At 54.7% G+C, this 20,012-nt stretch overlaps 7 protein-coding genes across 7 annotated transcripts; 4 read left to right on the forward strand and 3 right to left on the reverse strand.

The window, feature by feature from the left end:
* Window positions 1–1,044: 1,044 nt before the first annotated feature.
* PG986_009250 (serine/threonine-protein kinase ksg1) lies at window positions 1,045–3,624 on the reverse strand (the record flags this gene model as incomplete). Its single annotated transcript, XM_066845472.1, has 4 exons — window positions 1,045–1,392; window positions 1,444–2,133; window positions 2,265–3,190; window positions 3,288–3,624. The coding sequence occupies 4 exons, from the start codon at window positions 3,622–3,624 to the stop codon at window positions 1,045–1,047; spliced, it is 2,301 nt and encodes a 766-aa protein (XP_066697870.1).
* A 2,353-nt stretch (window positions 3,625–5,977) lies between these two features.
* On the forward strand, window positions 5,978–7,109 carry PG986_009251 (uncharacterized protein; the record flags this gene model as incomplete). Its single annotated transcript, XM_066845473.1, has 3 exons — window positions 5,978–6,427; window positions 6,482–6,631; window positions 6,687–7,109. The coding sequence occupies 3 exons, from the start codon at window positions 5,978–5,980 to the stop codon at window positions 7,107–7,109; spliced, it is 1,023 nt and encodes a 340-aa protein (XP_066697871.1).
* Window positions 7,110–9,099: 1,990 nt separating this feature from the next.
* On the forward strand, window positions 9,100–9,918 carry PG986_009252 (uncharacterized protein; the record flags this gene model as incomplete). Its single annotated transcript, XM_066845474.1, has 1 exon — window positions 9,100–9,918. The coding sequence occupies one exon, from the start codon at window positions 9,100–9,102 to the stop codon at window positions 9,916–9,918; it is 819 nt and encodes a 272-aa protein (XP_066697872.1).
* Window positions 9,919–12,489: 2,571 nt separating this feature from the next.
* Window positions 12,490–14,322, forward strand: PG986_009253 (uncharacterized protein; the record flags this gene model as incomplete). The annotated part of the gene is made up of 1 exon (XM_066845475.1): window positions 12,490–14,322. One exon carries the CDS (start codon window positions 12,490–12,492, stop codon window positions 14,320–14,322), a length of 1,833 nt encoding a protein of 610 aa, XP_066697873.1.
* Window positions 14,323–14,931: 609 nt separating this feature from the next.
* Window positions 14,932–15,432, reverse strand: PG986_009254 (uncharacterized protein; the record flags this gene model as incomplete). The annotated part of the gene is made up of 1 exon (XM_066845476.1): window positions 14,932–15,432. The coding sequence occupies one exon, from the start codon at window positions 15,430–15,432 to the stop codon at window positions 14,932–14,934; it is 501 nt and encodes a 166-aa protein (XP_066697874.1).
* Window positions 15,433–15,558: 126 nt separating this feature from the next.
* Window positions 15,559–17,547, reverse strand: PG986_009255 (uncharacterized protein; the record flags this gene model as incomplete). Its single annotated transcript, XM_066845477.1, has 1 exon — window positions 15,559–17,547. The coding sequence occupies one exon, from the start codon at window positions 17,545–17,547 to the stop codon at window positions 15,559–15,561; it is 1,989 nt and encodes a 662-aa protein (XP_066697875.1).
* Window positions 17,548–18,049: 502 nt separating this feature from the next.
* On the forward strand, window positions 18,050–19,792 carry PG986_009256 (actin-like ATPase domain-containing protein; the record flags this gene model as incomplete). Its single annotated transcript, XM_066845478.1, has 1 exon — window positions 18,050–19,792. One exon carries the CDS (start codon window positions 18,050–18,052, stop codon window positions 19,790–19,792), a length of 1,743 nt encoding a protein of 580 aa, XP_066697876.1.
* Window positions 19,793–20,012: the final 220 nt, after the last annotated feature.

Raw genomic sequence — 20,012 nt, forward strand, 5'->3', positions numbered from 1 at the left:
GTTGGGTAGCGTTGTGCTGGCCGGTGCGACGATGGGCTCTTGGTCCGGAGGTTGTAAGTCAAGTTCGCGATCGAGAAATTTTGGAGAACTTGGTCGGTCTCGTCTCTCTGGCCCCGGTCAAACGCGACTTGCAGGTTGCTGCTGGCGGTTTGTCGTCTTGATTGGTGTTGGCAGTTGGACCAGAGCCTAACATGAGGCTGGACGACAACAAGTGGAGCCAACTTGCTCATTGAGGCTCTGTTTGACTGGTCTCTTGTCAACTCTAGTGGCCCGTGCTGCATGATGATCCTACATCAAGTACCTAACAATAAGTACATTCAATTGTTCACCTTCTTGTTGCGTGTCTTCTGGCAATGGATGCTGGACATCAATGGGCAGATTACTATTATACATATGCAGATAGCTACCTCGTCCACGCGTATTTGAATAGGGAGGCTGAGTGCCGTAGCTATGTAGATGTAGATAATAAGCCTACACTTCCGCATCTAGTCTGAAACCATGGAGTTGAGCCGTCTCCTGATCGTCCTATCTGAATACTCCATACCTATGCAATGCTGGTCTGGGGTTATTTAAGCACCATGGCCCCCAGACACGTCTTCACACTTTGCCCTCTACTCGGCCACCCGTCGACAAAGGAAAGAAACAAGAAGATGCGGTCTTGCTACAGGTTCCCCGTCTTGTGTCCCATCCGTCCCACCAAGACAAAATTCAATGCGGCTGCCTTGCAAGCCTCATGAGGCAGGCACCATGTTGATTAAAATGCAACTGAAGGGGTTGTGATCGATAGAAAAGAACCCCGTAGTCCCGGTTAAGAAGTGATTTCGGGAGACCTCTGTTAATACCGTGTTTGGGCAACATTTTGTCATCTGCTAGGCTACTGCTAGCCAGACTCCCTGTTCTCCCCGGTCATCAAAAGTGCTGCCAGAACCTGCTACGCCTGCGCTGAACATGAGAAATTAAAGTGAAGTGGATCCGTGACTCTCGATCCAAGGCACTGCCAGTACCTACTGTGCAGCAGCAACCACCACCATCCCCGGTTCAAACTCAGAATGCTGGACCAAGCCCTTGCTTGGATTGCCGTTTGCTGAACCGATTGCGCTTGCTTGTCGTTGTGTCCTCCAAGCTCAGTTGGCTCTTGCTGAGATGATTCCTGTGCGATCTATCACTGATACCAAAGCCCTCCGAGTTCAAAGCACCAGTGCCACCAAACGTACTGGCCGGACTAGACATAGATGACGACATGTCACCAAAGCCGTTGTCGCTGTTGTTCGAGGCGGCCATGTCTCTGGCCTGCTCCAGGTTTTCAATCCAGTCGTCGGCAGTGGGCCTCGAAGAATCAAGTGAATTCGCAGCCTTGGGTTCCTCGAAGGTATAGTGCATCCCGTACTTGTTCTAGGTTAGTATAATAGGACTGTGAAATGAAGCGCGATCAGAATAACTTACCGAGTCGACACACCAGACTGTCTGTCCCTTGGCATCAATCTGGGTTCTCCAGGCGCAATCTGGCGCAAGAAGTGATATTTCTTGCTTTGCCTTCTTCTCGTCGCCCCCTGCTGGGGCCAGTACGATCCGACCACTTGAAGTAATCATCACAAGGCGCTGCCTCTTCTTTGTTGTGCTTCCTCCGAAGAAACGAGCAAACTTCCGGTGTCCCTCTCCATGTTCGCCACCACTCTTAGCATGCGGACTGTTCGGAATGGGCGTCGACATAACCAATAGGTCGCCAAGTCTCAGTATTCTCTCATTTGTGCGATTCAAGACAGGAGACCATTCAATATCCAGCTGTGATGGCGGGGGAATATCTGTGACTATGCGCCCGGGAGGGCGTGCTGAGCCGTTGTGACCATTGTTGTTGGTTTGGAGCAACCGTGATTGCGGGGCAGTTTGAGGTGAGTTGCCGCCGTTGAGATTGATGATCTTGGGTTCTTGTGGAGGTGGTGCATACGGACGCAATCGTGGAGCCTTCATTCTCCACAGTTGCTTACCAAAGGTCTGGCCATCAAAGAACTCGTGGTTCTTGATATGTTCGATGGTAAGTCGTCTTTCGGGATCCAAGACCAAAAGACGTTCTATTAAGTCTTGGGCAGCCGGAGGGAACCCAGGAGGAAACCCATAGTCGAGTTCCACGATTTTCTGAAAGGTCAGGTATTCGGAACCCCCTTGAACGGTGGCCGCCCAGCCAGGAGTTGGTAGACGATGCATCCGAAAGCCCATAGATCACTCGCCTTACAAGCGTTCTTATTACGAAGCAGTTCGGGGCTCACGTATTCAGCGGTGCCAACAAATGACTCTGCTCTTGTATCATCCTGTTGCTTATCTCTACCAGGACGGTCGTCCGGCCTAGCAGCGCCAGCACCAGCACCAGCAGCAGTCGGCGGTGCACGGGGGTCTGTGAGAAGCCGAGCGGTGCCAAAATCAGTGATTTTGACATGCATAGAATCGTCAAGGAGAACATTTTCGGGCTTGAGGTCACGGTGAATAACGCCTCGAGAGTGCATGTACTCGATGGAATCGAGAATCTGCGCTCCGAAGAACCTTGCGCATTCAACATCAAAAGTCCCCGTCTTCTTGAGTACGCCTAGCAGCTCTCCGCTGTTGCACAAATCCAGCACGTAGTAGAGCGAATTCTCATCTTGGAAGGTATAGTAAAGACGGACAATACCCGGGTGCTCCGTGAGTCGGTTCAGAGTATCTTTTTCGATGTTGACGTATTTGATCTTCTTCTCCTTGATGATATGCCTCTTCTCCAAAACCTTGATGGCATACTCCTTGAGCGTTTGTCGGTCGGTAGCAAGGTAGACTGTACTGTAAGATCCTTCGCCGAGGACACGACCAAATGAGAAGTCACGGACTCCCTTTTTCACGGTTTTTACAATTGTCTTTCCATTTGCGTCGATTTCTCTCCGGGTACTGACCGCCGCACCTCTGTCTTTCCAATCCTCGCTGCTGTTGGACATGGGAAGGTCAGGCCGAATTGGACCTCGAGGCTCCGGGACGGTGGGAATGCCAGGTATCGATGCGTATCCCCCAGCCATCCCCCCTTGAGCTTCGCCTGGGAGGCAAGGGACCGCCGCCTGCTGCAGGTGGGACTTGTCTGTTCGGATTGTAGGATCGATCTCGATGGCTGGGTTCCCTCGTGGGAGCCGCCGCAGGATTTGTTGTATAGTTGGGATTTGAGCGAGAATCTTGTCTTGTGGGCATATTATACATGGAGGTCCTAGATGCTTCGGACCGTAATATTTTGTAGGAATCAGCCGCTTGGTCTCGCTCCGCAGCCGTGTATATACCGGAACCAGGCCGCGCAGACGGGCCAGAATATGGCGGAGAGGTGTGGTGTGGGTATGGGTTCGAGAGTTGCCCCTGGGAATCTGGATATGAGAGGCCGGGGTCGGCGGTTTGGTTCCTGCCCTCTTGGGGCTCGGGCTGGCTCTGGGGCTGAATCGGGCTCTGTGAGTCTGGGCCTTGTAGCGGAGCTACACTGTTAGAAGTTGTCTGACGGGAAACGGTAGGTTGGACAGCTTCGTCACGTTCAGCCAAAGCTTCTTGAGGGCCGGGTTCGGCGTCGTCAGGGTTCGCGATTCGTAAGCCGCCAAGGGCTCGAGAAAGACTTAGGTCGTTATTCATGGCGGCGAATGGTCTTATTAGCTAGGATAGTGCTGATGAGAAAGTCTAATGTGTCGGGCTTGTGGGATAGGAGCTGGGGCGGATCCGCGGTGGCTGTCCGTAGGTGACTTTTCTCCCAGGCAAGACGGATCAGACAGCAGAACCCAAAGTCAACCCACACAGTCCTTGGGCGTCTGGGCGAAGCGTGAAGGAGGCCCCAATCAAATAAAAGCCGTCGTGATGGAGGTGGCTGTTTGAGTTATAAGGATCCAAGCGTTGGCAGACACTCGTTGAAGGGGATGGTGGTTGACTCGCGACGAGAGTCTTAGCACGGAAAAAATCGAATATTATCTAGGGAAGAGAGTCGCCGCGATAGCTTCGGTGTGCCGGGCTTCAGTGGTGAATCGTGAAAAGGGTGGCTCGACTGGGCGAAACCGCGGACCGCAGTGGGCTGTGGTGGTGCGGTTGCGGTGTATTCCAGTGCCGAGCCGGTCGAAGTGAGAGCATTAGGAACAAGAAACGATGGACGACAACACAAAAGGATGGAACGAGTGAAGCTGGTGGGGGAAGAGACAGAATAATGCCAGTACCTGGCGATGTCAGGTACAACAGATGCACCCACGTGTGTAGTGAGGTAGTCGAGTTGAGTGGGATAGAGAAGGTAGGTTAGGTTGTCTGACAAGCAGTCCAGCGTACGGAGTACAGTGCAGTAAATTCACGGGGTGCAGGGTGCAGCACGCATACGATAACGTGCGATCTCAGTCTTGCCTGCCGCCCACTGTGCTATTACCTGGCCCTGAACGGCTGGGCGGACTGGAGCACCAGGAGCAGTACCAGGAGCGCCAGGCCCCAGGCAAGGACAGCTCGAGGTTGAGGTTCGCCGGGCAAATGCAAGATTGACCGTCTTTTTCGGTTTAGACCGCGTGGAAGGTATAGCGAGATAGCCCACACAGCAGCAGCTCAATAACCCAAATACGAGGTCAACGGTTCCTGGCCAAATTGGCGAATGTCGGCGGGTGGTGAGGACGCTGGTCGCTGCATTTGCAATAAGCCAGCACTGGTTCGGACAATTGGATTGACAGGCCTGACCAGCTCGATCTGCTTCTCCTTTCTTTAGGTAATACATCAGTCAGGCAGTGCCTCGACTGCGCCAAACTCAGCAGCTACTTTGCTACTGCGCAGGCTGGAAACTGGAGAGGGACGGGTGGGGTCTTTTGATTGGCGCCCGGTCCTCTGCTAGCTCCCGTCGGTCAACTTGTCAAGGGCTCACGGCTATCATCAAATGGATCTTACGAGGTTCATAATAAATTGCCTTTGGCCTGCGCCCGCAGCTGACAGGTTGGCCGGCAACAGGCGACCTGATGTAATGGCAGAATCCATCAATGTCTTATCATCTCTACCTAAATGCACAGGCCAAAAAATGAAAGATACATACATATAATGCGCACAGGAATTTCCATTCGAGACTCTTCCCGACCGCCGTAGCCCGTACCAAGTAAGCAGCACCTGATGCCGCGGAGGACTGTGAGGGTGTACATGTAGGAAGGCAAACATGACAGAGCGGACAAGGTTCCAAGGTTCGCATCGAACTGAAGACCATGAAACGACTGGCTATACCTATGCATGGAACCAATCTGCACTGATGTTTCTGTGTTAGATGCAGGAACGAACTCAACTTTGACAAATGTCCTATGAGGGTTTCGCGAACAGGGGCCAAGGTGACTGTATACGTGAAGTGACGTGCAATCAAGCGTTAGCTTGTGAGAGATGGTATATCTCACCTATATTTGCACCAGTTATTGATTGATAGACATCCGAATTCGCCTTGACTTTCATGTATTCTCGAGCCAGTTGGAGATCTGTATAGAAAGCTTCCAAGCTTCCAGTGCGAAGGGCAGCACTGTACAAGCATGCATGTGTCTACCTAGCAGCAAGTTACGCGTGCTTAAGGACGTAGGAGTTGATTGATATTAGATTTGAGATATCGGCAAGTGCTCTGGAGCATCTGCTTTTCCAAGTCGCTCCAGCCAAGGCGGCCATCATCTATCTACGTATCTTGGCCGCTCCGTTGGAAGGGAGTCGCGGTAATTCTCCGAACCGAGCTTGGAAGGAGCAGCATGATGAAACACCCGGCAGTCATCAGCACATGCGTTCGCATCTTCTAGTGACAGCTGCTGCTCGCCTTTTGCATTTCAGTATTCGGAAAATTGTACTCCGTACCTATTTGGAGGGTGATATATCCAATCCATCTCCATGTAGCCAGCTTCGCGCTCGTCCGGCTCGGCATCAGGCGACGCGGCCGAATGCTAATCCAATAACCGGTGCTTTACTGCTAAGAACCTCTTCCAGATGTGCGCTACTACTAACAATAGCCATGTTGCGACTTCCACCAACTGCGATCTCGGTCACTGTGACCGAAGTCAAGGATTTCGAGAACCGCCGCCGCTTCAAGAGATATCTTGCCCGCCACGACGATTGCAGTAGACGATCCCCTAGCCCACATCAGCATGGCGGTGCAGCGATCAAGGAATCGCTTGTCACCACTCCTCAAACACCAAATCCCGCAGGCACAAATGGGCAAGGTGGCATGGAGACGCCCAAACGACGCTGCCAGCCCGACAACCCCAAGCTATTCAGTTTACCGCCACGCAGGCCACCCAAGTTCACTTCTTTTCCTTCGAGAATGGAGGCGCCGACATCGCATGAGGCGTCTGGAAGCTCGCAGAGCACGTCTTCGTATACCTCATCTCTCTTAAGAGACTGGCGAGGGCCTAAATCAAGTACAGTGATACTGCCTCCGCCATTCTCTATTAGCGAGAGAACAGTGTCTGATCAGCTGTCACTCCCACTCGTATGCCCACTACTATTCATGGTGTAGCTGCCTGTCAGACTGACAGTGGCCGTTCAGCGAATGTATGATCAAGCATCGCAGGATCATCCGGGAGAGCTCGCCCAAGATCTTCCCATGGCAAGACTCGATTTCTCTTCATCATCAGGAGCTCAGACCGAAACGCTTACACCGATCCGGGTAAGCCCAAGCCCCAACCTAAACAGAGCACTTGGGTGATTGACTGATAAAGCAGGCGGAGCATGGCTCAGGTTCTTCCTTGGATTCGGCGAACCATTCTGCAGAGTCAGCTGAACACTCCCTTACTCAGGCCTCGGCCAATCATTCAGTATTGGAAACGCGACGTGAGAGTGGTGGGCTAGGTGTTTCTCAAGAGGCAATGGGCACGGCTCCTGGGGTCAGAGTCTACAACGACTCGCTCCCAGCTTCATTGCAGCCTCAGACTCCGCGAAATTTGCCTGAAGCTCGACATCAAAGTCGGTTGCATGTGCCACACACAGCCCCTGTCCGTCGTGTTGCGTCAAGAAGCGTTCATCACTCCCACAGACATTACGGCAGGACCCGCGGCCCGTCCGGTATGGAAACACCTGGGTTCCGTGGGCTATTCGGAGGAACAGAGAGTTCGGATGACTCTGCTCGGTTCGGCGACGAGGCATAATGATACTTCAAATGAGATCAGGCGGAAGAGGGAAATGCAGGCTCAGACGGTATACCATGAATACATCCCGACATGCCATTGTTAGACAGCCCTAGAGTTTGTGGCGTCGTGTAACAGCAGCCTCTAGAACTACCACGGCAATAGATCAATTGAGTAGGGCCAGTACCTTTTATTTCGCTTGAAGCTGGTCTACCCCATGGTCACGAACGAGGGAGTAAGTTGCAGGAAACATGTAGGTACAGGGTTGTGCGAGAAGTTTGGTCAGCCAGCATTGCATATGGAGTCAGTCTTGGATGTCCTCAAAGGAAAGGAGACAGGCGACTTGTCTTTCGCGTTCAGCCTACCGCGATTTTTTCTACATGGAACCGCAGAACGCGCCGCTGGAGGTTCAAAGCAATAACCAGGTCGGCACCAAGGTGGGCCGCTGTCAAGGTCCTGTATCGGTGAAACGAATGCACCGAAATGATTACGGAGCATGGTTGCATTGATTGACTGACCGTAAAGTACGTAACGATGAGGCCGGACGAAGCACCCACCGGCAGTTACGGGATGCATGCAGTAAAAAACCTTGGATGTGACATGTACATACTTGCAAGTACTCCGTGTCTGTTTGTCTGACCCGTGACCGGTCTGGTCTGTCTTGTCTGTCCGGACGGGGACGGCGCGCTAGGCGGAACATGCCATTTTGAGGAGAAACGAAAAAGGCAGCCTCCATGCTTCAGGCTTCAGCAGCGCTGGAGGTAGGACGCGCTTGTCGCTCCTGAGTCCCGACACGTGAGTCAAGGCAGGAAGGACTCCCACACAAAGATCCGACTCTGATCCGGGCCAACAGGCACTAAAAAGCTTCCTGCAGGGTCAAAATGTGCGCTCGCACTAAGGCCCAAGGGGGAAAGGCGCAGTAGTTTGTCTGGGTAGCCAAACGCCATCCGGTCAAGCCAATCATTCTTCGGCACCGCCGCAGTGACCAGCATCTCAGTTCGAGCTGCAGGCAATCGCAATCGCCTTTTTCTCGCCGCCTCTTTACCAAAGACGGGCAAGTCGGAAGTTGAGGATCCCACCCCGGCGATGCAGGTCGTCACCCGGCCAATCACCACGGCCAGACGAAGCCAAAGTACTTTTTCTGCCCAGCATGGTGTGGAGGTACATGACGACTTTAATATGGGCCCCTCTCGGGATCTCAGCCCATCCCCAGACGAGACCAGTCTACAATGAGGCTGGTAAGATCAACGCATGTATCCATTTGCAGTGCCAACGGGCGAGTCGGTACCTCCGGCGTGCCATCAGACTAGACCCTGGGCAGCAGGCACCTGCCACCTACCTTCCCTACCTCAACTAGGACCCTACCTCTCACCTCACCTCAAGCTCTCTCTCGTTCTCTGTACGTGATCAGCCGAACCGAACACACACTGACTGCAACTGGATCGCACTTCTCTGCTCTCTCTCGCTCTTTCTCACACACCCAATCCTTCCTGTATGCCCACACTCTCCAGTCCTCTTTCCCACTTCACTCTACGCCTTCCCATAGCAACCACATCCTTGTTTTAAGACTGCCTCCCTCTTTCCCTCGAATTCTTTCCATCTATCCATCTCTCTCTTCTCTCCATCCAACTCATCACTTCCATTACGCCCCCATCACCAACGTCGTCTCTGACCTTCAGCCTCTTACCTTGCCATATCACCCTCACCACCCATCTTGACTCTTGTCCACCCCATCTGAGGTTCCCATTGACACTTATGATACTATCTAGCACCATACTCCACTGACATCTCCCCTGCCTACCTACCTATCTACCTCCTACCTAGACGGGTCCCAGCACGGCTCTCGTTCTCACAGCTCAAGGTCGCCACGGCCTCGGGAAACATCTAACCACACTTGTTGTCTTTCCATCTGACATCTAGTTATCATAGGTTACCATGGGTTCCTTCGCACGCACCCAGTCTCCTGTCCTCACCATGCCCCCCCAGCGCTGCCCATCAATCCCATTTTGGCATGCCCATGTTCCCTCACCAAGCCTCACCCCTCGGCCAGGCTGTGCCCTTCAAGGCCGCTTCTTCTGTATGGGCTCAGTCCTCTGCTCGTCCGTCACTTGCCCAGACCGCAGGCCGTAAACGCTCAAGAGAAGAAGCCTCTATCAATCTTGATGTCGAGGAAGCCAAACGCGAGACCATCGAGCCTGTAAAAGAACCCGAAGATGAGTGGGTTTATGGCGAAGGAATGGTTCTCATAAAGTCACCGTCCACCTACGTCGCAAATGCCGGTAGCCAGTCCGGCACGTGGCTTGAAGAGAAAGCGGCTAAGGATGCCGTACGCCGCAACGAAGAAGCTCGCTCAGTCAACCAACAAGCGCGTCCGTCATTGAGGAGCGCTAAGTCGCAACGTCTGGATATGAACTCCATTTCAATTTCTGCCACCAACGCACCTTCCAACCGTTCGAATCCGGCGCGCGAAACTGTCGTTGACAACTTCACTCTCCATCTCGGAATCGGCTGGAGTCGTATCAGCGACAGCGAACATATCCAAGCCGCTTCCCGTGGCTGGGCACGCTACATTGAGAACCACTTCCCTGTCACGAATGTCAATATACAACTTGAGAGCAAGGGCCTTCAATCTTATCTCGTCGAGGCCGCGGAGGGTTACTTCCTCTTTGGCGAGGACCTGCGTCAGGGCCAGCTTGTGAGCAGGGATCTCAATCAGACATTCCTCAACCTCAAGGCTTCTCCTCCTGTCTTTGAAGGCGCTGCACCGATGGTGGCTGCTGGCACACCTCAACCCACGTCAAATTGCGACGTCGACATGGAGATGAGCTAAACAACGAAGGCCGGTCGCGAGCGCTTGGTGGTTCGATATGCAATTTCTGATATGGTGCACTGGTGGGCGTTGTTTGGGTGTGGCTGGTTGGGCAGGAGTTCTCGACTTGCTACGAATTTCCGGCTTTCGTTTTTCAAATCATCCCAGCGACGGGCGGCGTCGCTGCTTGCGTTCCCAAAAATCCCGGGATGGGGGTATCTGATGTCTTCAAGGCTAAACGGTCTGTATTGCTAGTTGTATGAATATCTATGAGCAACATGGTGCCGACCAGTTGCAACAATTCCAAAAGGTTTTTATCAAGAAATGTTGATTTGGCTGTTTCCTTATGTGGGCCTTTGAGTAATACGATCACATCTATGGCTGGAATTAATGCCAATCCATTGGTGTTAACAGTTTGAAAGTGGCATGAAAAGCATTTGCCGGATCTGGGAGGACACCTCATGGCTGCGAGGTTGATGGATGCAACTCCCACAAATAACCTGGCGGATACCTTTTAATTGGCAGATACCAGATCCTTCGCTCAACGGAAATAATGACGCTGTGTATTCTCCTGATCGGCGCGGTAATACTGCCACTTCAGCATCCCTATCGCTTTTTACGTCCTTCCTACGTGCAACTACTTGAAGCAACCAGAACTCCAAGTTATATTCCGTAGCGCGGTCTTAAAGAAAGGGTGCAGTATTGCTTCGACGCACGTTGGGAATCGAGCTTTAGTCTTCGGCTTCGTGCAAAGGGACAAACCAAAAGACAACTCGTTCCGGCTCTTATTTTGAGACCAGTAGACAGCAGGCGCCCTGCCATCAAGATGATGCCTCCCAGATATCAAAAAAGAAGGTTTACAGCAGTTGCTTTCAAATAATGATTCTTACTTTTTTTACCTAGCTACTGGCTGACCCTCGCCATTTCTATGATGTTGGCAGTGATAGCTTCATCCTGTGTTGTCGCGAGGCGGCCGGTATTGTTGTCATTTGCGGCGCGACTTTCCTCTGGGAATACTACAATAGGTCTACTCTACAGAGAATTACAAGGAGCAAGACTGTATGTTTGTAAGCCAGCCCTGCCTACAATATCGTTTCTGGCATCATGTCAATCCATTTGTCCTTCCAGTGTGAGGAGGACAGTGGTCACGTGTTCGTTCTGGTGTCACCACCTTGTAAAGAGTTTTTGGGTGGGAAGGATGGGCAGACGGCCTCCCATGAAGTTCCCCATGGCCAGGAAGCCAGGGTTTCGTTTCGAGGCAACTCGGGGGCCAGAAAGCACTGGCCGACGACGTTTCAATCTCCGCTTCGCTCAAGACCAAGGCAGCTGAACTGAGGGGACGATGGGCCTTATCGTGCTTATCGACAGGCCAGCCGAAGCCGGGGCTCGTGGGCTGCCCGGCCCACTTGTTTCCTTGTCGGCTTGTCCCCCATGGCTTCGTGTCTGTCTGCCTTGGTCTCAAGTTTTTTTTTTTCCCTGGTGCTGCATCCGGCGAAAGTGCATGGCTGGGGGTTGGCTGGGAATCGTGCAACAAGCAAGTCAGTCGGCTGAACTAACTGCAGCACGCACGCCCTCGTTGTTGCACACACAAGCACTAGGTAGACTACATGTACATGCCTATCAAGCCCGTGTGTGTGGCCTTCCTTCCATTGGAGCACCGGTACTGGTAAACAAGCTGGAACGCGGAGTTGCTGCGCGACTGGGCTTACTTGGGCCTTATTCGCAAACTCGGAGGGGGAAGATGCTACTTACTTAGACTAGGTGCATGCAGCAGGCTGTCCGCATTCACTCACCTCGAGCGGGCAGTTTCAGACGACTTGTTATGAATATTTCTATTTTGTTTTTCTTGGATAAACACACCACACTTCACGATCGTTTTCGTCTGCTTCTGGTCCTCCGACGGTCGTCGCTAGGTACTACTGAATGAAATTGATGACATACCCAGCTCCGTCCGCCCTGGAATTCCTCCATACCCAAGACCTTGCAGCCATCCCTGTCTAAGTGAGCCGGCCTCCCATCCTTGTGGCGAACGGTCGCACAGCCTCCAGAAAGTCAATCAAGCCGGCTGCAATCGCGAATCACGAGCTTGGACGTGTGCCGATACATTCCCCCAGTCACCAGTCCAAGCGAGAAAGCGAACTAGTTCGGAGACCCGTCCAGGGCGGTCTGCTGCTTTCTTTGATATATCTTCTTCGTTCGGACGCAACGGCAGTTCGTGCGAATCGTGCAGCAGTCCCATCTTCTCGGGATTCTTCCGCACCTCTCACCCTACCTACCCTACCCTCCGGCCCGTTTTCGCGCAACACCTTGGGGAAATTCTCCGGGACGGGAAGCCTTTTGCCATCATATCATCGTCAATGAGCTTCAGCCACCACGTGAAGCCTACCCCTCCTCAAACGATCCTGCGAGATTCGATCGCCGGACATCTACTGCTACTGAACTTTATGCTTCACGCATAAAGCCAGGCAGTTTTTGGAAACCCGTTGGGGAAGAAAGAGCAGCGCCAGCCAGCCAGCCAGCCAGCCACCAATTGTTTTGGTACATATATAGCACAGAGCCCGAGAGCTACCAACCCCGATAATAGTTGTATTCATGGTGTCGCAACCTGACTCGAACCCGTCCCATTCCTTCGTCCGCGGCGCCCAGTCCGTCGTCTCAGCGCGAACCTCCTCGCGCCCGCACGTCTCATCCCGGAGCAAGCGATACAACCGATCCCACGCCGGGGGAACCTCCTACATACCACAGAATGAGTTCCCGGTCTTCAGCCACTCGGGCGACGTCGAGATCGTCATCCGGGCTGGCGGCAGGGAGAACCGATATCTCCTGCACCGCCATACCTTGACGCGCTGCTCTGGCTTCTTCGAGGCGAGCACCAGCCAGGAATGGAGCAAGGCTAGCGTGCTGCCGCTCCTGCCAGAAGCAACGCCGCCGACCAGGGAGCTCTCGAGGATTGGGGAGGATAGCGGCGTCAGCGTCAGCTTTGGGGGCAGCGGCACGGGTAGTGGCAGGAGTTCGGCAGAAGTCGCAAGACCGCGCGCGAGCTCGCCTGGCGCTTCGAGGAAGCGGTGGAGGTACGAGCTGGATCCCGGGGCGGGCCCCGACGACATTCCTATGCTCGTCCAGAAGGAGGCAGACAGCAGTAGCAGTCGCGCATTACCGCCACCTCCCAGCAACTCAATATTCGGCGGCGGCGGCGGTGGAGTAAGTGTGGGACCACGTGATGCCGTTGCGAATACATCATCAAGCCGGCACAAACATACGCAGTCTGCTTCGTCGCATTCAACGTCCTCCTTTTTCCGATCCGTCGCAAACCTTTCACTTAGCAGCAATCACCCCCGGCATCCTCAAAATTACCCTCCGCCGGTTGACGAAGGGCCCCCGCTGTCGCAAGCAGACGCCGACCTTCTACGCGACTATGACAATCTTTTCAGGATTTTCTATAATTACCCGCCCGTCATGGACGGCATCAATATTGCGGATGCCTATGTGCAGTGCAAATCGCTACTCACTCTTGCCGACCAATACGACGCCTTAGCCGTCTGTGGCCCCCGCGTCGACCACCACTTGCTCCAGTTTCAGTCACGGCTATGGAAGCAGGTTGCGAAATACCCAGTATCTTACCTGCGATTGGGCTATTTAAGCCGGAGCAAAATCATCTTCCAGGAGGCTCTGATCCACGTCGTGGGTCAATGGCCCGCAGGCGAGCGGAGCATCCGTAGCGCGTTCCCCGAAGTGGTCCTCGATATTATCGAGGACAAGGTCGACGAACTCGAAGAGACTATTGCGCGCATCGAGGGCAGGCTGTTCCGCCTCAACCTGACCAACTCGCGCGGTGAGCGCGTCACGCCCTCGACCTCCTACCTCGACTGGCTCGCCGTGAGCTTTTTCCGGCAGTGGCTTGCCGACAACACGTCCCCTGCCCCTCCGCCGCCGCCACCTACGTCGTCGTCCGACGGTCGCCGCAGCCATCACCACCACCACCACGGCGGCAGCACCAGTAACCATGGCTCAAGTCGCACCGCAGCATCGGGCGCCGTTGTTGCGTCGCACGCCCCGCCGCCACCGCCGACGCTCGCCTCGCTGGGCCGGACATACCGCGCCCTCGGCTCGGCGAGCGGCGCCTCGTACCTGACCCACGACGACTGCAAGCGCTTCCTCAAGCTCACGCCGGACCTCTACAGCCGCGACAATCTGCGCCGGTTCGAAAAGCGCGTCGACGAGCTCAAGTCAGCGGCGCGCGAGCTCGTGCGACCTCTCATGGGGACGGGGCTTGAGCTCGAGTTGAGCAGTACCAGAAACGGTGGAAAAGACGGCAACGGTCCAGGAGGGTCGGCAGCGGGCGGTATGGTGACTGCGTCTCCTGTGAGTTACTTGACTTGCATCCGTGTCGTTGAGCGGGACCTGCCTTGGGCCGCCGAGGAGTAAAAATCCGCTGTGAAGAATGAGGCTGTTTACCCGGGACCGAATGAAAAGTGGAAATGATCGCATGTTGATATAGTATGACGAGTTTCATGATGTGTAACGGAACGGGAGATGGAGGATATTGTCGCTGTTGTTGTGCTTTTTTTCTTCTCCATACCCCCCTATGCCCGAATGCCCTGACGAGATGGAAAGAGAGGGAAGGTGGGATATGATGGGTGGCGTTTTGATGAGTCTCTTTCTTCTTTTCCTTTCTTATCGCAGGATACCCAACATATAAGCACAGAAATATTCTAACTACCACTCGAAGTCGAATGAATGACATTATGCAAGTGTACTTGAAACACACCGGTGCGATAGAATCGATTGGGGGGGGTGACGGGCTCACATCTCTACGCGTTCGTTGCGTATCACACAGTCACTCTCTTTGGTGATTGTCCACAGCGTACATCATAAATTGGGAGTCTCGGATCGAAAACTTGAAGTCAAGGGTATCATTTTGGATTCGTGATCACGTATATGCCCCAAGGAAGCCCAAATAACTCCCAACGCCTAGCCAAATATATACATGCCAAATATTACACAAAATACCATCGTCCTCTCTACCCAATCTTACTAGTAGTCTGGCTCGCCGGTCAGGTCGATCAAACTTAATTCCTGGTCCTGTTCAGCCTCCTCTTCCGGCACGTCCATCTCCCGGAAGTAGCCCGGGTTGCTCTTCCGCGGCTTGTACACTTTCTTCGTCGTGCGCATGCCGAATACGCCGTCGTTCAGCTTTGCTTGTTGTTTGGCTGGCTGGCCTGCTTTTCTCACGTCGCTCTTGCGTGATGGCTTCGCTGTGCTGGCGGCAGCAGTAGCCGCAGTAGTAGTTTTGGACGCGAATGCAGATGAAGTGAAGTCTCTCGCATTTTGCGGTGCCGGGGCGCTGTTGTGTCCCACCGGTGCGGATATAGTTGAGCTTGGAGCGGTTGGATTCTGACGAGGGCGGCCGCAGAAGCTACTAAGTGGCGGTAGGTCATCGTCGTCCGACTCTATTGAGAACGCTGTCTGATCCGCCAGCACATCACTTTGTACCCTCTCTAGCCCCCCCTCGCCGGGCTCCCGAGGTCCGGGCATTGGGAGGGGCTACGGAAGGAGTGACAGGCATCGACTCTGTCCTGGCCAGCTTCCCCCGGTCCTGGCGGGGCCTAGGGGTTGGACTAAGTGACCTCTCGTGAAATCCAGACCGTGGCGGCGAGGGACTTAATGGTGAAATGGATCGCCTCTTGTGTGGGCTTGTAATGGGATCCACCCAATCTTCCTTTGCGGTCCTGGTTTGATGCCTCGGGGGTGGCGAACAGGTGACTGAGTTGACGCAATGGGGCTAGAGGAAATGCATATGACCTCGTCGGGTGCGGTAGTATAGTCCGTTGTCTTCTTAGTTCTACTGGCCTTAGGGCTGTGCTGTAAGCCAGCGAGCGTCCAGGGGTTGACACCCGAATCCGGCGGAGGCTGGGCCTGGACCTTCTTACTGGTCTTAGGCTGCTGCTTACTGCTGGCTTGTGACCTTGAAATCAGGGGTTTGACGGGCTTTTGAGTAGGAGGAGGGAGTGGTGGGGGCGAAGGCCTCCTTTCTGTGCCGAGCGATGAGAGGCTTTCGAGAGGACTGCGGCCCGTAGTGGCAGGCTCTGGCTTGTCTTTTGGCTTCTCCGCGACTGTCACCTGCGCCGCTGCATTGTTCTTGGTAACCCTGACATATCTATCCAGGGCACCAGCTTGTACACCAACCGTTTTGGACTTTGACCTTGGCGCCGCCTTTGTCTTCTTTCGGCTCTCCTTGGCCCGCTGAGCCCCTTCCCAATCTTCAGTCATAATCGGAATACCGAGTTTGACAACAGATGTTGGCGTCCACATAACATCCGTTTCAGTCGGGCTGTATGGTTTTCGGCTTGAAGGTTTGGCTGTACCCTCTGGGCCGTCCTCATCAGCCACCGCTTCGAATTCGTCGTCGCTGTTCAAAGCCAGCCCATCTCGAGCAAAGTTGATCTCCTCCTCGGGCTCGTCCTCGAAATTGTAGCCCACGATATCCGCTGGGATGAAGTTCAACCTGAGCTCTGGGGTAGCATCTGTGCTAAAGTGAACCCTGCTCTTCGTGATTGATTTGACCAGACTCGTTTCCGCTGCCTCTAAGCTTTCGACATCGAGAGCTTGGCTTTCACGCTTCTGGCTGAGATCCATGATCTTCCTTGTGAGCAGCCCGGGCGCGAGAACGCGAATGAATTTGATGGCCCCGGCCCTGTAGCTCCAGTCGAACGTCTCGCCTACAAATTCTCGTAGCCCCAGAACATCAAGCGAGCTCTCCCATTTCTGGGATTTCAGTTGATCAAGCTTGGTCGATGGGGATACGACCGGGTGTGTATAGTACCGGAGGACTTCCATGTTAGGGAAGTCCTCGGGAACCGTGAGGGCCTTGTGTTTCGTGCGGAAGAACTTGCTCTCGTTGGTGCGCAACTCGTGAACGAGGTTGTCCCTCCATTCGTCGAGCTTGGCCGTGTCGGATTTCTTCAAGAGACAGAGCGATTTCCCAAACCCCGCCCGAGCAGCCTCGCAAGCCAGTTTAACGCCCGCTCCCGGTATACCCTCCGGGATATAATCACCGCCGCTCATCAGAGCCACGAGGACCATTCCCTCGCGGTCCAGGCCCGATTCCCCATTCCGGAGCAAATGGGTGTCGTATACAGACACGTGGGTCGGGGTTTTGCTTCCCTTGGTGCCCTCGGCGCTCCAGTTCCTCCAAGTCTTGGTGCAGCCAAACATGATGGTGTCGACATCCTCGCTCAGGACGGCGTCGACGATGCCGCGCTGCTGCAACAGAGCACATTCGGCCTCGGCCTCGCCGGGCGCGTCGTGGACCTTGTAGCCGAAGAGGCGGAGCATGCGCTTGGCCATGGCGGTGGCGACGCCATCGCCGCGGCCGGAGCGCTTGTTGCGCTTGAAAGCGGGCTTGTTGGGGCCGTCAAAGACGAAAATGGGGTGGATGGAGAGGCTGAGAAGACGCAGGAGGCGGTAGAACAGGGTGCGGACGGCCGGGTTGGAACCACCGCGAGCGGCCTGGACCTGGAACTGCCAGATGGAGATATCGATAGCTAGGCGCAGTGGCCGACCTGTTTGTTCCAGCTGGTCGACGGCGAGCTTTGTGAGTGAGATGCGCTCGCCGGTGCCTATTTCCTTGTAGATCCCCTTGATACCCATCGTGGCCAGGCAACTGGTTCTCTGCCCATAGGCCTTCTGGTCGGACAAGTTGGTTTGAAAGCTATTTTGGATGTTGCTGTTTCATTTGATAAGGTCATACCCAGATGAGTTCCTCTGGCCCTAGCGCTGCGTTCCGCTTCAAACGCCAAGGTTGAGGCCATCAAACTGACCAGATGGCCGAATTGGGAAGCTGATTGTTGACTTTGGCTGCCGGTTGGTAGGGAAACTGGAGCCGAAAAGTACCGGTACAAGCAATCCAGGCCCTGTCGGAATAATCCCTGTCAGGCCGGTCCAACACTCGCTCACCCACTCACTGACTGGCTTTCAATTAAACCCAGGCTCCATCCCACTTGGACTCGCGCATCGTCCTGTCGCGGCGCGTTTGCATCCTCATTCACTCCCTGATGTGTAGCTAATTGCATGCAGCCATGCTCTTTGCGTAAGGTCAGTTACGACCAGCTACCCCCACGGTTGACATAAGCCATCACGATCACCACCCACCATGGCCTCCGACCCCGATGCAAGGCCGACTCTTGCCCACCGGTCTGTGTCTAACATCCGCGCCGGTGGCCAGCCGTCGGCCAGAGACTCTACATCCGGCGCTCCTCACACCCCACTGCGACCGCTATCCACCTCGGCCTTCGGCTCGCCCTCCAGCGCCCGCGCCGAGGAAGAAATCATCGTCATCGAGCTGGGCTGCCGGAAACTGCGAGTAGGCTTTGCCGGCGACTCCACCCCAAAACGCATCGTCGCCTTCGACTCCGAGCACGACAAACGAGCCGGCGACTACCGCGCCTGGGAGCCCGGCTACGGGCATGACTGGCGAAAGAGAATGGCGGGCAAGGCCTGGGGAAGCGACCACGAGCTTTACCAGCTCGATGTGAGGGGCCAAGACCTGGGCCTCGTGGGCGACAAGCTCGAGCGTGTTTTGCGAGACACATTCACCCGTTATCTCCTGGTCGACTCAAAAGCCCGCAGGATCTCGCTGGTGCTACCGCCCGCCGCTCCTCTGCCGCTTCTATCGTCCACCCTCAGCACGCTCTTCCGCAACTTCCAGATCCCCACCATATCTCTTCTCTCGTCGCCGGTCATGGCCACTTTTGCGGCAGGGGTGCGCTCTGGATTCGTGGTGGACATTGGCTGGAACGAGACCATTGTCACGGCAGTCTACGAGTTCCGCGAAGTGCGGACATGGCGCACCGTCCGAGCCGGCAAGAAGCTGCTGGAGGAGACACAGAAGTTCTTGGTGAATGCCCTCCAATGCCGGACCGCCGAATCACAAGTAGAGGAAGCACCAACACCAAAGGACATCATCAGCTTCGAAGAGTGCGAGGAAGTTGCTACCCGCATGCTCTGGTGCAAGAAATCGGAGAAGACCCCGAAGCAATCCAACACCGAAGGATTGCCTACTCTCCACGAGGCGGATGAATCCGACACTCCGTATCCCGCAGAAGATTCCACACCTACGCCAATCCATCTTACTTCGTGCAACCCTAGCAAGACGATAGAGGTTCCCTTTTCGCAATTGGCTGAACCATGCGAGACCACGTTCTTCGAGACTCGCTATGCGCCAGCATGCTTCGACGACCATGAGCTCCCTCTCCACTTGCTGATCTATCGCGGTTTACTTCAGCTGCCCCTGGACGTAAGGGCTATGTGCATGTCACGCATCATTTTCAGTGGCGGGTGCTCGAACATCATTGGGCTTCGCGGCCGTATCTTTGATGAGGTTTCCCTCCTCGCCCAGGAAAAGGGATGGGAAGTCATCCAAGGCAAGGGCGCGGACGCCTACAGGAAAAATCCCAAGCTCAAGCGCAACGCAAGCCGACAGACAAACGATGGACCAATACCCACGATATCACAAACCGACCCATCCGGCGCTTCTGGAGAAGAGGCCGTGCCTCTGGACCCGGCGCATGCGCCAGCAGATGTGGACGAGGTGGAAGAGCACATACGACAGGAAAAGAACTACAGAACGCCGGTGCAGGGCGTGTTGCGAGTGATTGATACACTGGGCCCATGGTGCGGCGCGAGCATGGCGACGCAGCTGAAGGTGCCAGCGCTTGCTATGATCGAACGAGACATTTGGCTCCAGCAGGGCGTCAATGGGGCCAGCCGGCCGAATGAGGTGGACGTGCAGGCGCAGCAGAAGCAACAGCGGCAGAGCATGGGGACTGGTGGCCTGATTAGGGGTCAGGGCAATCAAGCGACTAGCTGGACGCTGGGGGTCTGGGGTACTGTGTAGGCAGCAAACCAGCCAGTCAGGACATACATGCATACATGGCTGATGTGTCCTTGTCGGACTGTACCTAGCTGGAGTAGGCATTGCACTCGTAGACCTGATGCAATGCGGGCGTGTTGGCCATGCCACACATGACGATACCCTCGGTTAACTAGGCGTCACGGCGTAATGAAAAGTGTAAATGGACAGAGAATGGCACGATGTTTGGTGGTCACTGGTGACG

The sequence above is a fragment of the Apiospora aurea genome, assembly GCF_038362705.1.
Source record: "Apiospora aurea strain CBS 24483 chromosome Unknown utg000006l_segment0_segment0, whole genome shotgun sequence".
NCBI lineage: Eukaryota > Fungi > Ascomycota > Sordariomycetes > Amphisphaeriales > Apiosporaceae > Apiospora > Apiospora aurea.